This window comes from Impatiens glandulifera, chromosome 8, assembly GCF_907164915.1.
Source record: "Impatiens glandulifera chromosome 8, dImpGla2.1, whole genome shotgun sequence".
Taxonomy (NCBI): domain Eukaryota; kingdom Viridiplantae; phylum Streptophyta; class Magnoliopsida; order Ericales; family Balsaminaceae; genus Impatiens; species Impatiens glandulifera.
In genome coordinates, this window is record NC_061869.1 from 6294509 (window position 1) to 6310152 (window position 15644).

At 34.9% G+C, this 15644-nt stretch overlaps 3 protein-coding genes and 1 non-coding gene across 5 annotated transcripts; 2 read left to right on the forward strand and 2 right to left on the reverse strand.

The window, feature by feature from the left end:
- The first annotated feature begins 1656 nt into the window (after positions 1-1656).
- LOC124912064 (U3 small nucleolar ribonucleoprotein protein IMP3) lies at positions 1657-3827 on the forward strand. Of its 2 annotated transcripts, none has more exons than XM_047452620.1 (5): positions 1657-1788; positions 2648-2782; positions 2875-2982; positions 3172-3246; positions 3368-3827. In XM_047452620.1, the coding sequence occupies exons 2-5, from the start codon at positions 2649-2651 to the stop codon at positions 3597-3599; spliced, it is 549 nt and encodes a 182-aa protein (XP_047308576.1). In that variant the 5' UTR covers positions 1657-1788; position 2648; the 3' UTR covers positions 3600-3827. The 2 variants fall into 2 exon arrangements, with proteins under 2 accessions (XP_047308576.1, XP_047308577.1); XM_047452621.1 differs by having other exon boundaries at positions 1673-1788; positions 2639-2782.
- Positions 3828-4229: 402 nt separating this feature from the next.
- On the reverse strand, positions 4230-4303 carry TRNAT-AGU. The gene has a single exon. It is a non-coding gene; the product is annotated as a tRNA-Thr (tRNA).
- Positions 4304-5854: 1551 nt separating this feature from the next.
- LOC124911591 (magnesium-chelatase subunit ChlH, chloroplastic-like) lies at positions 5855-10601 on the forward strand. The gene is made up of 5 exons (XM_047452093.1): positions 5855-7390; positions 7470-7552; positions 7633-9435; positions 9524-10000; positions 10122-10601. Exons 1-5 carry the CDS (start codon positions 5995-5997, stop codon positions 10497-10499), a joined length of 4137 nt encoding a protein of 1378 aa, XP_047308049.1. The 5' UTR covers positions 5855-5994; the 3' UTR covers positions 10500-10601.
- Positions 10602-10687: 86 nt separating this feature from the next.
- LOC124911592 (probable glycosyltransferase STELLO1) lies at positions 10688-14349 on the reverse strand. Its single transcript, XM_047452094.1, has 3 exons — positions 12470-14349; positions 11458-11584; positions 10688-11367 (listed from the first exon to the last, which is right to left on the reverse strand). The coding sequence occupies exons 1-3, from the start codon at positions 14176-14178 to the stop codon at positions 10900-10902; spliced, it is 2304 nt and encodes a 767-aa protein (XP_047308050.1). The 5' UTR covers positions 14179-14349; the 3' UTR covers positions 10688-10899.
- Between the last annotated feature and the right edge of the window lie 1295 nt (positions 14350-15644).

The window sequence follows — 15644 nt, forward strand, 5'->3', positions numbered from 1 at the left end:
CGACAAATTCCCATTCTAATTCGAACTAAAACAAAATTCATAAAAAAAAAATGTAATTTATATGACACGAATGAATAATAAAAGACAAAATGTTACGGATTCGAATTTTATCTTAAAAACACTTTAAATCTTAAATTAAAGTAATATTATTTAAATCTTAAATTAAAGTAATTGTAATATTAGATAATGCTATTTCCAATATATATATTTGAAAACTCAGCTTAACTCGGTTGGTTGACTCAATATGGACGACAACTAGGATTGACCCCACCACGCATGTCCGTTGGTTTGACATACACCAAGTCATCTTATAGCCTTTGGATTAAAGCTTACGTGGCAGTATATTAGCCCTCAGATTTCTCTGGGACACGAATGGGGTGGGTCCCTTTGGAAGACTTGTGTCGTTGGATGCTCTTTCTATAATCTAAATGGAATAATTTCGCATCTATATGACTAAAATCATTCTTGTGATATAAAAACTTATATAATAATAATAAATATTATTATAATACTTATAAATAATAATAATTAATAAGCCGCCTCACCATGTGCGCCAGCTGTGACTTGCCCATTTCTTTCTCTATCAATACAATTGTGAAATTAAGGCCTTGTCTCATCTTGAGATATTTGAACAAATTAAAAATAAATCTTATTTAATTTTCCCATCAAAATATCCAATATATACTAAACTATTCATACTAATTTTCCTTTTTATATTATTAATTATTTTTATTATAAGAAACAAACACTACCTTCCATGTTAATCACACCAGGTTATTATTATTATACTATTTCTTAAAAAGAAAAGTTATTTTCTACTAAAATTAAATTAAACCAATTATAATGAACTAATATAATTTAAGTGATAAAAAAAAAGTAATGAAATTGTCAAAATGAGAGTCATATGAGATTTTAAAGCTCTTCTTTTAAATTCTAAAATTTGGGACTTCTTATTCTTAAAATTTAAACTTCCTTAACTTATTAACTACACGACATTTTTAATAAAAAAATTAAAGACCCATGTCACAAATTTAACTTTCGAATTTTACTGAATTGGTTATTTTGAATGTCTGATTCTCTAAAAATTCGTTAGTCCAAACTATCAATTTGTTGAAATTCGGAAATTAAATTAGTGATATTAATATTTTATATATTTATTTATAAGTGTTACGTAGATAATAAATTAATCGCGTTTGAAACCGTTATTAAATTAACATCGTTTAAAACTATTATGGTCGTTTTTGTATAATTTTAAAAATAAAAATATTTAAATTGTAAGGTATGAAATAAGAAGTTTGAAATTGAGTTAACTATTAATTTGTTTTTATTTTTATATCATAGCTCAAGATTTATGGTTCAATTTTTATTAAAAATGTATGTAAATTAAAGTAGGATCATATTACTTATCAAAATAAAAATAAAAATAAATCAGACTTTCATCTTTTTGATTAATTACTATTTCAATTTTATAGAGTGTCTTGTCCTTAATTATTAACATTATTATTATTATTATTATTTTTCAATAAAAATTCAAATGTTTGTTCTCAATTCTTTGTAAACGGGCTATTATTATGATTAAACTGGCTTCAATTGGCCCATTACAGCCCAACTTCCCTCTTTCAGATATCAAAATTACATTTCAATCCATATGATTTCTTTCCCTTCCACAAATCCACCATAACTTTTCCAATTCACGACCTAATCGGCGCCGTAAAATCTCAGTCGCCGTCGCAGTCGCCGGAGTAACTCTCGTCCAATCGCCATATAACCGCAAAGCTAAACTCGAAGGTCTGCACTATAAATTTATAATCTTTACTCCGCAACTGTTTTGCTTTCTATGAACTAGTTTGATAGTTTGATTCTGATTATATAGAGAATCACTCCTAATTGCTTAATAAGTTGCTATAATAGTTTGATCTAATATGCTATCCCGAATAAATGAGCGATTCAGAGTATAAACACACTCATTGTTTGTTCTCGATTCGAATAAGTTCAAGAATAAGCTGAATCATACTAGATATTTACTCCAGTTTCTGTTGTACTCAATGTATTGATCAATTTTCCTCATTGTTATTTCCATGAACAGTTTTAACTTGGAGATTAAAGTTAGCTAAACATGATATACATTCAGATTATGATTATGGCTTATTGGCTTCTGCACATTATGTTGTAACCCGATAAGAATATAACTTATAATCGTAACTAGATAGAAAGAAGATAGGCAATATTGAGGGAGAAGAGAAGATAAGGGATCGAAATAGATAGACAAAGAGCGATAGAAAAGAATGCCGATCTTGTAATTAGAGATAAACTAGAGAGTACTTTAGTACAAATATCATCATACCCGTAATGAAATTGGTCTCTAACAATGGTAAAATAGTAATAGAACACAACTAAAGAAAATAAGATCAAATGTGTCCCGACACATGATGTCCCACAACACATTATTTAAGAATTGATATGCCAACTAACTCTATAATGTTTGTTTAATAACTAAATTGTATGTATTAGATCATCTACTAATTTGAACTATTTCAATCTGGATCGATCTTGAAGTTAGTCAAATTTATGATTATGATTTCTATACACTGTTTACAAATTATGATATGACAATAACCTAACATAAACCTGTGTAAAGGTCCTAAAGGATGAGGAAGCTAAAGTTTCATGAGAAGAAACTGTTGAAAAAGGTGAACTTTTTGGAATGGAAAAGAGAAGGTGGGCATAGAGAAGCTAATGTGATGCAGCGATACCATGTTGTTGGTCGAGATGATTATAAGAAGTATGTAAATCGCTGAATATTTTTAGCATTTGGGTTTGTTTGCAAACAGTTTGTATTTGGATCTTGGTTTTTTATTTCTAGGTTATCAACAGGTATTCAAGTTTGTGTAGAAACGTGCAGAAGATGGTCAATATGTTGAAGCAGGTTGATCCAAAAGACCCTTTCAGAATTGAGATGACAGATTCTCTCTTAGAAAAGCTGTAAGAACGGTTTCTTTAATCCTGAAATTTTGTTGTCTAGAAATTATTACAATTAGATTTTGAAAACCATTAATTTGAATATATATAACCCATTGTTTTATGAACTTAATAGATTTGAATTGTGAAGATTCCTTGTAGCATTGGCCTCATTTGAAAACTTCTATTTTTTCCAATCTTATCTTGATGTAGGTATGGTATGGGTGTTATCCCATCGAGAAAGAGCTTGGCTTTATGCGAACGTTTATCAGTGTCTTCATTCTGTCGGTAAGTTGTATTTTCTTAGATTTCGCATGTTATTAGTATTGAAATCTGATGGAAAAAAACAGTCTTAACTACAATTGTATAGTATATGTTGATTTGAAAGCACATTTGTTATGATATATAGGCGAAGACTCTCGACTGCTATGGTGAGGCTGAAATTTGCGGAACATCTAAAAGAAGCGGTTACCTATATCGAGCAGGGACACGTCAGAGTGGGGCCCGACACTATTACTGATCCAGCGTTTTTAGTGACAAGAAACATGGAAGATTTCATAACCTGGGTGGATTCGTCGAAGATCAAGAGGAAGGTTCTCGCTTACAACGACAAGCTAGATGACTACGATGCAATGAATTGAGTTGGAGTTCAAATTTACAAAAAATACCATGGAAGATTCAATGAAGTGTTGTTCATTTTGAATTATTGTATTAATGCAAGAAATATTGTTTGCCTTTTCCGCAAACCCTATTTTGTTACAATCTTATTGGGAAAGGTCTAAATTTTGTTTTTTTAATTAGGTATTCAAAATTTTATAAGTTTTTTTTGTTTAATTCATTTGTTAAATATAGAGATGTTTTACTCATAATATATTATGTTATTGATCATAATCAGTTTCTTTTAAAATATTATGATCTTTAACAAACATGATTATTTATTCCAAGGTACTATAATTACTACAACTAATAAAAACATGCTCTTGTTGACATATTATTATATTAAGCTCTGTATTGAAGGAACTATTATTACTACAACTATATGTATTATTGATATTGAACAAAAAGTAACATATACAACTAATAAAAACATGCTCTTGACATATTAGATATTAAGTTCTATATTGAAGGAACTATTATTACCACAACTATGTGTATTATTGATATTGAACAAAAACAAACATTTACAAAAAACAAAAATTATTACCACAACTATGTGTATTATTGATATTGAACAAAAACAAACATTTAAAAAAAAAAAGAAATAAAAAATATGCTCTTGTTGAGAGTCGAACTCAAGACCTCCCGCTTACTAAACGGGTGCTCTAACCAACTGAGCTACAAGAGCTTGTTGTGCAGTTTAAATAATATATTACTATTTGATACTTATTACCATTATTTATAAATGCAATTTTGATGTGTTTTGAAAGAAAAATTGTTTAGTTAATTCAATTATATTGTTTTTTATTTGTAATATTATAAAAATAACTTGTTTATACAGCATTTATATTTATATTTATACAAATACTAAAAAAATAATGTTAAAATAATTCAATTTATTTATAAGATTCACCATCAAGATAAATTTTAAGATTAATATCATAACAATTTCTCTACAACAAATTTAAAGTAATTATAACAACGCCACTATTTTGTTTTTCTGAAATAAATAAAAAGGTACATGTTGAACACAAATATACTGATATTTACATGTACAATAAACATTCAATAATAGTTCATATGAGACATGTATTTCAATTACAACTCTATTAGGAAGGACTTGTTAGAATCTTTAGAGTAAATCATAATGTGTAAATGCCTTTTAATTTTATTTTTTTATAAGATATATATATATATTAAAAATAATAAAATTATTTAAGCACAATAAAAAAACTTTACATAAGAAAAAAAAATATAATACAATGACATTACTTAAAAGGTTATCAAACCTGTAGGTTCTCAAGAAAAAATGTGAACTCTTAAATCAATTACGTCATCTTTTCAGAACTAATATCATAATGATATCATTATGAATGAGGTTAAATTCTCTATAAGATAGTTCAACAAAAAATAATTGAGATAATAATTCAAATATGTAAATTTGTCATATATTGTCGCATCAATCCAAACTTTTCAACATTTAACTCGGGCATTACTTAGTGAATTCAAGTAATACTTCAAAAAAAAACGCAAGATACTAGTCATCCATCGACAATATACAAGTAATGAGTTGTCGATTCAACATTCTCATAACACATACAATAACGACTTATCATAATATATTTTTTTTTTATAAACCTATCGTATGAAAAAATATGACAATGAAAAGTGATCCATCCAAAAGATTGAGAAACAAAATTGACAATATTTTCTTTAGATGCAATACAAGTTCCCGTTACTATAAAAACAAGGTTTACATTTATAAGTTAGATAAAAATTTCAAACTTACAAATAAAAACACAAAACATAGATGGGAATAGGGTGAAAAACAAAGAAAATATCCCATTGTTTTGATTGAGAGTCACAAACTCATATAAAATTGAGTTTTTTCATGCAAAATTAGATATCCGGGTTTGTTTCTCTATTCTTCTTCATCATCATCATCAACGGATCACAGTCCACACACTGACCCCACTCCTGTCATTTCGTCCCTTTTGGAAATCCAATCCGACCAATCACAGCCCAGTAAACTTCATCACATTCCATCCATGGAGATTTCCCGATACCCCCACCCAAAAAGACTCACTCTTTCTGAATTGCATATTCTACACTCTCGACCTCACAAAACCTTCGCCAGTGGACCATTGGTTGTGATATTCTTGAATTGACACGCGTTCAATGACCACACCATTAATGAAGAACTTCACTCCAGACCGACCCAAGTATAAACACAACATTAATCTCCTCTCCTTTTTCCATACGAGGAAGAAGAAGAAACCAGAATCACTGATACTCTCTGTCAGAGAGAGAGAGAGAGAAAGAGAGATCACATTGTCCATAATCTTCAATCTCTCTTTCTCCGCCCCTTAGAAAAAAAAAATGGCTTCTTTAGTTTCATCGCCATCCACAATACCCATAACCAAACCAGACCAAATTTCATCAATTTCCCAAAAACACAACTTTCTTAACTCATTCCTACCCAAGAAACCCAACCAATCCAACAACTTCAAAGTAAACTGCGCCGTCGTCGGCAACGGTCTCTTCACTCAAACAACTCAAGAAGTAAGGCGAATAGTCCCCCAAAAAATCCAAGGTATCCCAACTGTTAAAATCGTCTACGTCGTTCTAGAAGCTCAATACCAATCTTCACTAACAGCCGCCGTCCAAACACTCAACAAAGACGAAACCTTTGCTCAATTCGAAGTCGTGGGTTACCTTGTTGAAGAACTTAGAGACGAAAACACTTACAAAACCTTCTGTCAAGACCTAGAAGATGCAAATGTATTCATTGGGTCTTTGATTTTCGTTGAAGAGTTAGCTGTCAAGATCAAAACCGCTGTAGAGAAAGAAAGGGATAGGCTTGATGCAGTTCTTGTTTTCCCTTCAATGCCTGAGGTAATGAGACTTAATAAATTAGGATCTTTTAGTATGTCTCAATTGGGACAATCAAAAAGTCCTTTTTTTCAACTTTTCAAGAAGAAGAAACAATCAGCTGCTTTTGCTGATAGTATGCTTAAACTTGTTAGAACATTGCCTAAGGTTTTAAAATACTTACCAAGTGATAAAGCTCAAGACGCAAGGCTTTACATCCTCAGTTTACAGTTCTGGCTTGGTGGGTCGCCGGATAATCTAATCAATTTCTTGAAAATGATTTCTGGGTCTTACGTACCTGCACTGAAATCAACGAAAATCGATTATTCCGATCCGGTTTTGTACTTAGACACTGGAATTTGGCATCCATTGGCTCCAACCATGTATGATGATGTGAAAGAGTATTTGAATTGGTACGGGACTAGAAGAGACGCCAGTGAGAAACTAAAACGTCGTGATGCTCCGATCATCGGTCTTGTTCTTCAGAGGAGTCATATTGTTACTGGCGACGAGGGTCATTATGTGGCTGTGATTATGGAATTGGAAGCTAGAGGTGCGAAGGTGATTCCTATTTTTGCTGGTGGTCTTGATTTTTCGGGTCCTGTTGACCGTTATTTTGTTGATCCTATCACGAAGAAACCGTTTGTGAATTCGGTTGTTTCGTTGACGGGTTTTGCTCTGGTGGGTGGTCCGGCGAGGCAGGATCATCCTAAGGCGATTGAAGCTTTGATGAAACTTGATGTTCCTTATATTGTTGCTTTACCTTTGGTGTTTCAAACAACAGAAGAGTGGTTGAATAGTACTTTGGGTCTTCACCCAATTCAAGTCGCTTTACAAGTTGCTCTTCCTGAATTGGATGGTGGAATGGAACCTATTGTTTTCGCCGGTCGTGATCCTAGAACAGGTAAGTGTTAATAATCAATCAATACATTTACATAGTATATAGAATGATGAATTATGAATGATGAATGATGTTCTTGCAGGGAAATCACATGCACTTCACAAAAGAGTGGAACAGCTTTGTACAAGGGCAATCAAATGGGCTGAATTGAAGAGGAAATCTAAGGTATTTTGATTCGATTCCATCTAAGAACGCTTTAATTTGAAGTGGGTATCTTCGATAATCATGAATTTGAATCAATGCAGACAGGTAAAAGGCTAGCTATAACTGTATTCAGCTTTCCACCCGACAAAGGAAATGTAGGCACAGCAGCATACCTGAATGTGTTCTCCTCGATTTACTCTGTTCTTAAAGAACTCAAAAGAGACGGTTACAATGTAGACGGTCTCCCTGATTCATCTGAAGCATTGATCGAAGAAATCATCCACGACAAGGAAGCGCAATTCAGCAGCCCCAATCTAAACGTTGCATACAAAATGGGAGTTCGAGAATACCAAACCTTAACAACTTATTCAAATCTCCTCGAGGAAAACTGGGGGAAACCACCTGGAAACTTAAACTCAGATGGAGAAAACTTATTGGTTTACGGCAAACAATATGGAAACATATTCATTGGTGTTCAACCTACATTCGGTTACGAAGGCGATCCAATGAGGCTTCTGTTTTCGAAATCAGCTAGCCCACATCACGGTTTTGCTGCGTATTACTCTTTTGTGGAGAAGATTTTCAAAGCCGACGCTGTTCTTCATTTCGGTACACACGGTTCATTGGAATTCATGCCGGGAAAGCAAGTCGGTATGAGCGATGTGTGTTATCCAGATAGTTTAATCGGTAACATACCGAATATTTACTATTACGCGGCGAATAATCCGTCGGAAGCCACCGTAGCGAAACGTCGGAGCTATGCTAATACGATTAGTTACTTAACTCCACCGGCTGAAAATGCAGGTTTATACAAAGGACTTAAGCAATTAGGCGAATTGATTTCGTCTTACCAATCGTTGAAAGACACTGGCCGAGGACAGCAGATCGTGAGTTCGATTATAAGCACGGCGAAACAATGTAATCTCGATAAGGATGTGGATTTACCTGAAGAAGGCGATGAAATTTCTGCTAAAGAACGAGATCTCGTGGTTGGTAAGGTTTATTCAAAGATAATGGAAATCGAATCTAGGTTATTACCTTGCGGACTTCATATCATCGGAGAACCTCCAACCGCTTTGGAAGCGATCGCGACTCTTGTGAACATCGCCGCTCTGGATCGTCCGGAGGAAGGGATTTCGTCATTACCGTCGATATTAGCGGATACGGTTGGGAGAGATATTGAAGATGTTTACCGAGGGAGTAACAATGGCGTTTTGAAAGACGTTGAGCTTCTCCGGCAGATTACAGAGACTTCCAGAGGTGCGATTTCCGCGTTCGTGAAGAAATCGACGAACAAAAACGGTCAAGTCGTTGATGTTTCCGATAAACTCTCATCGGTTTTCGGATTCAGCATCAGCGAGCCATGGGTGGAGTATTTATCAGATACGAAATTTTCCAGAGCCGATCGTGAGAAACTTAGGGTTATATTCGCGTTTTTGAGCGATTGTTTGAAGTTAGTTGTGGCTGATAATGAATTGGGGAGTTTGAAACAAGCGTTGGAAGGGAAATATGTTGAGCCTGGTCCTGGTGGAGATCCGATTAGAAACCCTAAGGTTTTACCGACGGGGAAGAACATTCATGCGCTCGACCCTCAATCAATTCCCACGACTGCGGCGATGCAGAGTGCTAAGGTTGTCGTCGATAGGTTGATAGAGAGGCAGAAGGTCGATAATGGCGGCAATTATCCTGAAACCGTCGCGCTTGTTTTGTGGGGAACTGATAATATCAAGACTTATGGCGAGTCTTTGGCTCAGGTTCTATGGATGATTGGTGTAATGCCAGTTTCTGATGCGTTTGGACGTGTTAACCGTGTCGAGCCGGTTAGCCTCGAGGAACTCGGAAGACCTAGAATTGACGTTGTCGTTAATTGTTCTGGTGTCTTCCGAGACCTCTTCATCAACCAGGTATTTCTTTTTCTTTTTTTTTTCTTTTTTTGAAGACGAAAAATCGCTTGTGAAATTAAAAATATTTGTGTTGGCGATGTTTGTGTAGATGAACCTACTTGATCGAGCGATCAAGATGGTAGCGGAACTAGACGAGCCGGTAGAGCAAAACTACGTGAGGAAACATGCGTTGGAACAGGCGCAAACGCTAGGCGTCGGCGTTAGAGAGGCGGCGACGAGAGTATTTTCAAACGCGTCGGGATCGTACTCTTCCAACGTTAATCTTGCTGTCGAGAACTCGACGTGGAACGACGAGAAGCAGTTGCAGGACATGTACTTGAGCCGAAAGTCGTTTGCGTTCGACAGCGACGCTCCCGGGGCGGGCATGATGGAGAAACGACAGGTCTTCGAAATGGCTCTTAGCACGGCGGATGCAACTTTCCAAAATCTTGACTCTTCGGAAATCTCGCTCACTGATGTTAGTCATTACTTCGACTCCGACCCGACTAACCTCGTCCAGAACTTGAGAAAGGACGGGAAGAAACCGAGCGCATACATTGCCGACACAACCACAGCCAATGCACAAGTAAGTAAAATCTTTGGCCTAGATCCCATCTTGGGTTATTTGGGTAAAAATACATAATATAATGAAAAATAAAGGCTATCAACTGAAATAACTGTCGATTTTAACTGTGTAATATCCTTAGGTTCGGACACTTTCAGAGACAATGCGATTAGATGCGAGGACTAAACTGTTGAATCCAAAGTGGTACGAAGGGATGTTGTCTTCGGGGTATGAAGGCGTTCGTGAAATCGAGAAGAGGCTAACGAACACGGTTGGGTGGAGTGCGACTTCAGGACAAGTCGACAATTGGGTGTATGAAGAGGCCAACACGACTTTCATTAAAGACGAGGAAATGCTTAAGAGACTCATGAACTCGAATCCTAATTCGTTTAGGAAATTGCTTCAGACTTTTTTGGAGGCCAATGGGCGCGGATACTGGGATACGTCGGAAGAGAATGTGGATAAGTTAAGGCAGCTATATTCCGAGGTCGAGGACAAAATTGAAGGCATCGATCGTTAATATTTTTTTTCTTTTCGAATTTCCAAGATATGTTGATTGCAAACTCAATAACTCTTTGATCTTCTATCCCCAAATTGTAATTTAGTTCAAATTTTTGGTGGAGATTTGTATTCAACTTTAACATTTGAAAAAAATTCTCATTTAATAATAGTTGTAGAGATCATGCATAAAATAATAATAAATAAATGAGCAAAGTTACAGAAATCTATTAATCTGAACAGACATGTACAAAATAACAGTTCTCACATAACATATAAACTTTTTTTCATTATCAAAGAATGGTAAGAAAAAAAAGAAATGACATATAAGAATGAAGAACAAAAATGTCAAATATATATAGCAGTTAAAGGGAGGGAGGAGAAGTGGTACATACATATAATATCTTGATTCTTTTAATCCTCTAAATCAATTCCATAAGTAGGGGATCACCAGCAGCCATGATTCTAATCAGCTTGATAAATTCCTGCTCACTCGATACCTTTAACGGGTGAACCGCAGGGACAGTAGCCGAGTAAAAATTCGTCGAGTTGCTCGGTGCTTTCTTCTTATATATCATACGGTTAAAAATGGGATCGAAATTTTGAGGCGAATCCATTGCCATGAAAAAAAGAGGTATAGCCACTTTCTGATGAATATCTAGATCACCCACAAGATCTACCAGATCGTTGAAATCTGATACCAAATGTCTGGGGATGTAGAAAACCTCTGAACTGCAGATTTCGAGGCTTTCTTCGCTTGACATGGCATCTTTGTAATTAACTTGCAAGTGAGCTGGCATCATATCGACGACTTTCTTCACCATTTCTGCTTGCTTCCCAAACCAATCAGAGTTGCCATTGGTTTTCACACGTGTCCATGACTTGTATACCTAACCGAACGATCAAGTTTATTCGTTAATATTTTTTTGTGTGTTTAACGGAAACATAAATGTTTTTCTTTTGGACTTCTTGTGTGTTACCTTGTCAGTTATCCAAAGTTTTGATTTGTCTGCCTGCATTAAGTTCCAGTAATTAAGGACTGTATCATCTTGTATGAATAGAAATCCTTCTGCACTTGTAAACCTGCCAAACAATGATGGAATTTTCCTGCAATTGACATAAAAACTATTTAGGACATCTAACTATGAGAAATGTAACAAAGGTAACTAACTATAATGATACTCAATAGTTAAAAGTGACAATAGATGGAAAAGCTAAGAACACGGTGAAGTTATTGAAAGCGAAATCGTGAAATGAAATGATATTCAGGATCGAAAAGAGATATAAGATTGTAAGAATAAACATGAGAGGGAGATGCAAAGACTGAAGTGTGAGGAGTTCTAAAATTAATTATGACAAAAAGGTTAGTCCAAAAGGATTTGTTTAGGAAAATGTAAGGATCTGAAATGTTGTACTGGTCCTAGAAACACTTGATCCGATAATAAACCGTAATTGTGTGTGACTAACTTCAGTTTCAAACGTCATCTCATCTAAATCCATATTCAAATGAAGTCCCTGCTTCTAGAAAGAATAGTGCCTTGTATGATCTAGAGTTATTTGAATAATGAAGTGGTTATTTTCAAATAACCTTGTTTGATGTAGGTTAGAAGTATATAACGGATATTAAAAAAAAAGAAGGTATTTTGATATTTTGTTAGATGATTCGAATGATGTGATTGCTTAGTAGATTGTTGATTGGATAATGGTCTCAAATAACCCACATCAAACAAGGATGGCATGTTTCCTTATCAATTTTTGTCATGTTTGACAAACAAAACAAAGATGATCTAAAAGATTAATAAGATCATGATTGAGAAAAAATATCTCCATATCTAATGAAGCAAAAAAATTTGTAAATACCCGTTTTCAAAATAGGCTCAGTATTGTAATTTTTTGAACACTAATCTACTAATTGAATGGCAAATGCTTGGAAAGAAACCAAAATGACCATAATAAAGAGCAAAAAAAAGTGACAATTCACAACAAACTTACTTGTATAGATAATCCAAATGACCTTGTTCAACAGCAAGATCGACATTCTCCATCTCTGATAAGATGACAACAGTCTTGAATATTCTACCATAAAGCAATCTCCACTCTAAAGCAGTACGTTCCACAGGCCCATTACAAAACATTACAATTACAACATTCCCAAAATACTTCCTCCAATGAATCAAATTCCCAATCTCATAATTCACAGTACCCGTCTCTTCAACTCCCAAATGAACAGACGGTAATTTCTGAGGAACAAAATCCTTCTTCCTATCACCATGACCAATTTGAGCCCGTGGCCTATCAAGCTCAAGCGCCATTAACCTAGGCTGCTGATAATTAACCGCCAACAGATCCTGAATCCAAGCAGCCGTAAATTTCACATCTTTCTCTCCCCAAAACCCTTCTTCCGCCATTGCATAACTAAGTTCAAGAACTTTTTCAAGTAACCCATGTTTCCTAGATCTCCATTCGATCAGAAACTTAATCAGACGACCTACATTCACATGGAGATCTTTCTCTTCCGAAAATGGGTACGATTCGACTCGATCCGGTCTATGAACTGTCGGAGGATAAACCACAACAAAACCGCCAATTTCCCATAATAATCTTTGAGCAAAATAACCCCTTAAAATATCCGAAGCCATGCTACTAACGGATACAGGAAGCATCAATGCAAAGAAAGCAGACGATTGATAAAGGGTATTAAAGGAATTAACGGGTACCATTATGCCTTGAGGCAAAGCCAATTTCGGGGCACGATCGTCAAAGCGAATATCAAACGGTTCCAGACCAGATTTCCTAGTGAAATAGAATACAGAATCGACATCAGGAAGACCATTTGATATTCCCTGTTGAATGTATTGTCTACCACCAAAGACTTCAGTATAGTATTCCTCATGACCAATTTCACCTACGTTTTCTAATGGCAATCCTCTTGGCCAAACAGATCTTTGGCCAAAATGAATATACGGATTCACAACAGTTCGGTTTTCATTTTCATGACTGTATTGAAGTATAACCTCTTGTCTAGCACTTTCACCAGTTAATTCAACATCAAAGTGTTTACCAATATCATTATCAATTACATTCCCACGATCATCAGCATCAAAGATCTTAGTAGCGCCATGTTGGATCGCAAACAAGTATCCAATAGTTTTTCTAACATGTGAATCGTATGGCAAGTAATCAATGACTCTAAACCCTAGATTAGCTTGTTGTTCTAGTGAAAGATATATAGTACCTTTAAGATTCCAATCTGGAGGAGTGTTTGAGTTTCCGATAGCTAACACCTGCCATCCTTTAATCTTGGCGAGATTCCGAAGCGAATCAGTTGGGTAATTTGAAACTGACACGACGATCCACTTTTCAGATCGGAAGTTTGCGTAGGGGCTTGATTTATCGAGAATTGGAGTGATTGAGTTCCAATTGATTCGAGGAGACTCAATCTTTTCTAGCTGTTGAGATTGAGACTGGAAACAAAGTAGGGCGGCTGTATCGCCTACGTTTCGGAGGAAGAAAACGGCGGCTACGGTGACAATTAGGAGTCCAATTGCTACAACTTTGTAGAGATTGTCTGATATCCATGTGGAGAAATCTAGGCTTTTCGATTCGGAGAATCTATTGTGACGAAGAGCTAGGGTTGGAAGAATTCTTTTGTCTTCTTTGGACGATGATTTAGGGACGACGACACTATCTTGGACCAACATTGAAACAGCTAATCAAAGACTCTCACACTCTCTAAGGATATCGCATTGATTCTTCTTCTTCTTCTTTCTTGGAGTAACTCTGTATTATATTCCTCACCAACTGGTTCAGATTTCACTTTCTCTCTCTAGAAGAACACGAGTAAAAGGGCAGAACTGTGAGCTGCTGCTGCCGACAGATTTGAGTTTATTTTGCTTGAATGTTAATGCATCCATTATGGATGTATGATGGGGTCTACTTTTGCTGGTGTGAATACAAACAAATTCTCATCTTTTTCAATTTGTTTATTTTTGGAAACCACGCCATTACAATGGATTTGGACGGCCTAACTAATTCATTCATTCATTATTCAAGTTGTTGTAATAGCAAATTAATGGTTGTTCGCATAGGACGGATTGAAGATTTAGTATAGTAAATATTATCAAGAGGAGTGATAAGTTTTTGAGAGAATGAGAAAAAATAAATGGTGGGTAGAGAATATAGAGAAAATTTGTTAGTTTTTCAGTGAATCAGATTGTATCCATGTCATTCTCTCTCAAATTCTCGGGAAATTTGACGAAATAACACTAAAAAAGGGAGTAAGTGTGCTGGTGACTAGCGAACTTCATATTTTTTTGACGAAATTGTCCCTGTCGAGAAAAGCAACCGCCTGTTGCGAGACGCAACTGAATTCCATGTGAAAAGTCCACAACCGGATTGTCGGTTACGTCTCGCGATTGAATTGCGTCTCGCGACCAGTTGCGTCTCGCGATTGTCGGTTGCTTCTCGTAACCGGGGTACGTCTCGCGATTGTGGACTTTTCACATGGAATTCGGTTGTTTCTCACGACAGAGACAATTTCGTAAAAAAAAATATAAAGTAGTCAACAACGCATTTAAAATTATGTTTTGGACACCCAACTTATTTACCCTATTATGAGGGTCATTTAATCAAATTTCTTCAAATTCTCTACTCAATCCTTTCTCATATTTCATATAAGTAAATTTTGTCTCTTTTTTTAAATTAGATAAATATATATATTAAATTAAAAATAAATTATAATAATATCACATTTAAAAAAAAAAACACTTCAACCCACTTGAGTCCTTAAAAAAACTTATGAGGATATTAGATTATTACAAATTAATGTGAAATTAGTCGGTTTTATTGATATTGAAAAAACAAGTAGGCATTATTTCGTTTAAATAGAATTTGAGATATTTTATTATTTAAATAATTATTTGAATTATTTTGATGAGATAATTTTTAAAAAAAAAAAATATTCTCGTTATTGTACTTGTCCATTTCTAGGCCATTGTATTAAATTTATTCCAGGGGACTCAACTAATCCATGAGAAATTTAAGCACATGTAATCAATTGTCATTTTGCACCATTTTATATATGTTTTTTTAATGAGAATTCTAAGCTAGTTAATTAAAATACTTTGATGTTTTTGAAATATTTTTAGAAATTTGTTTATTTTTTAAA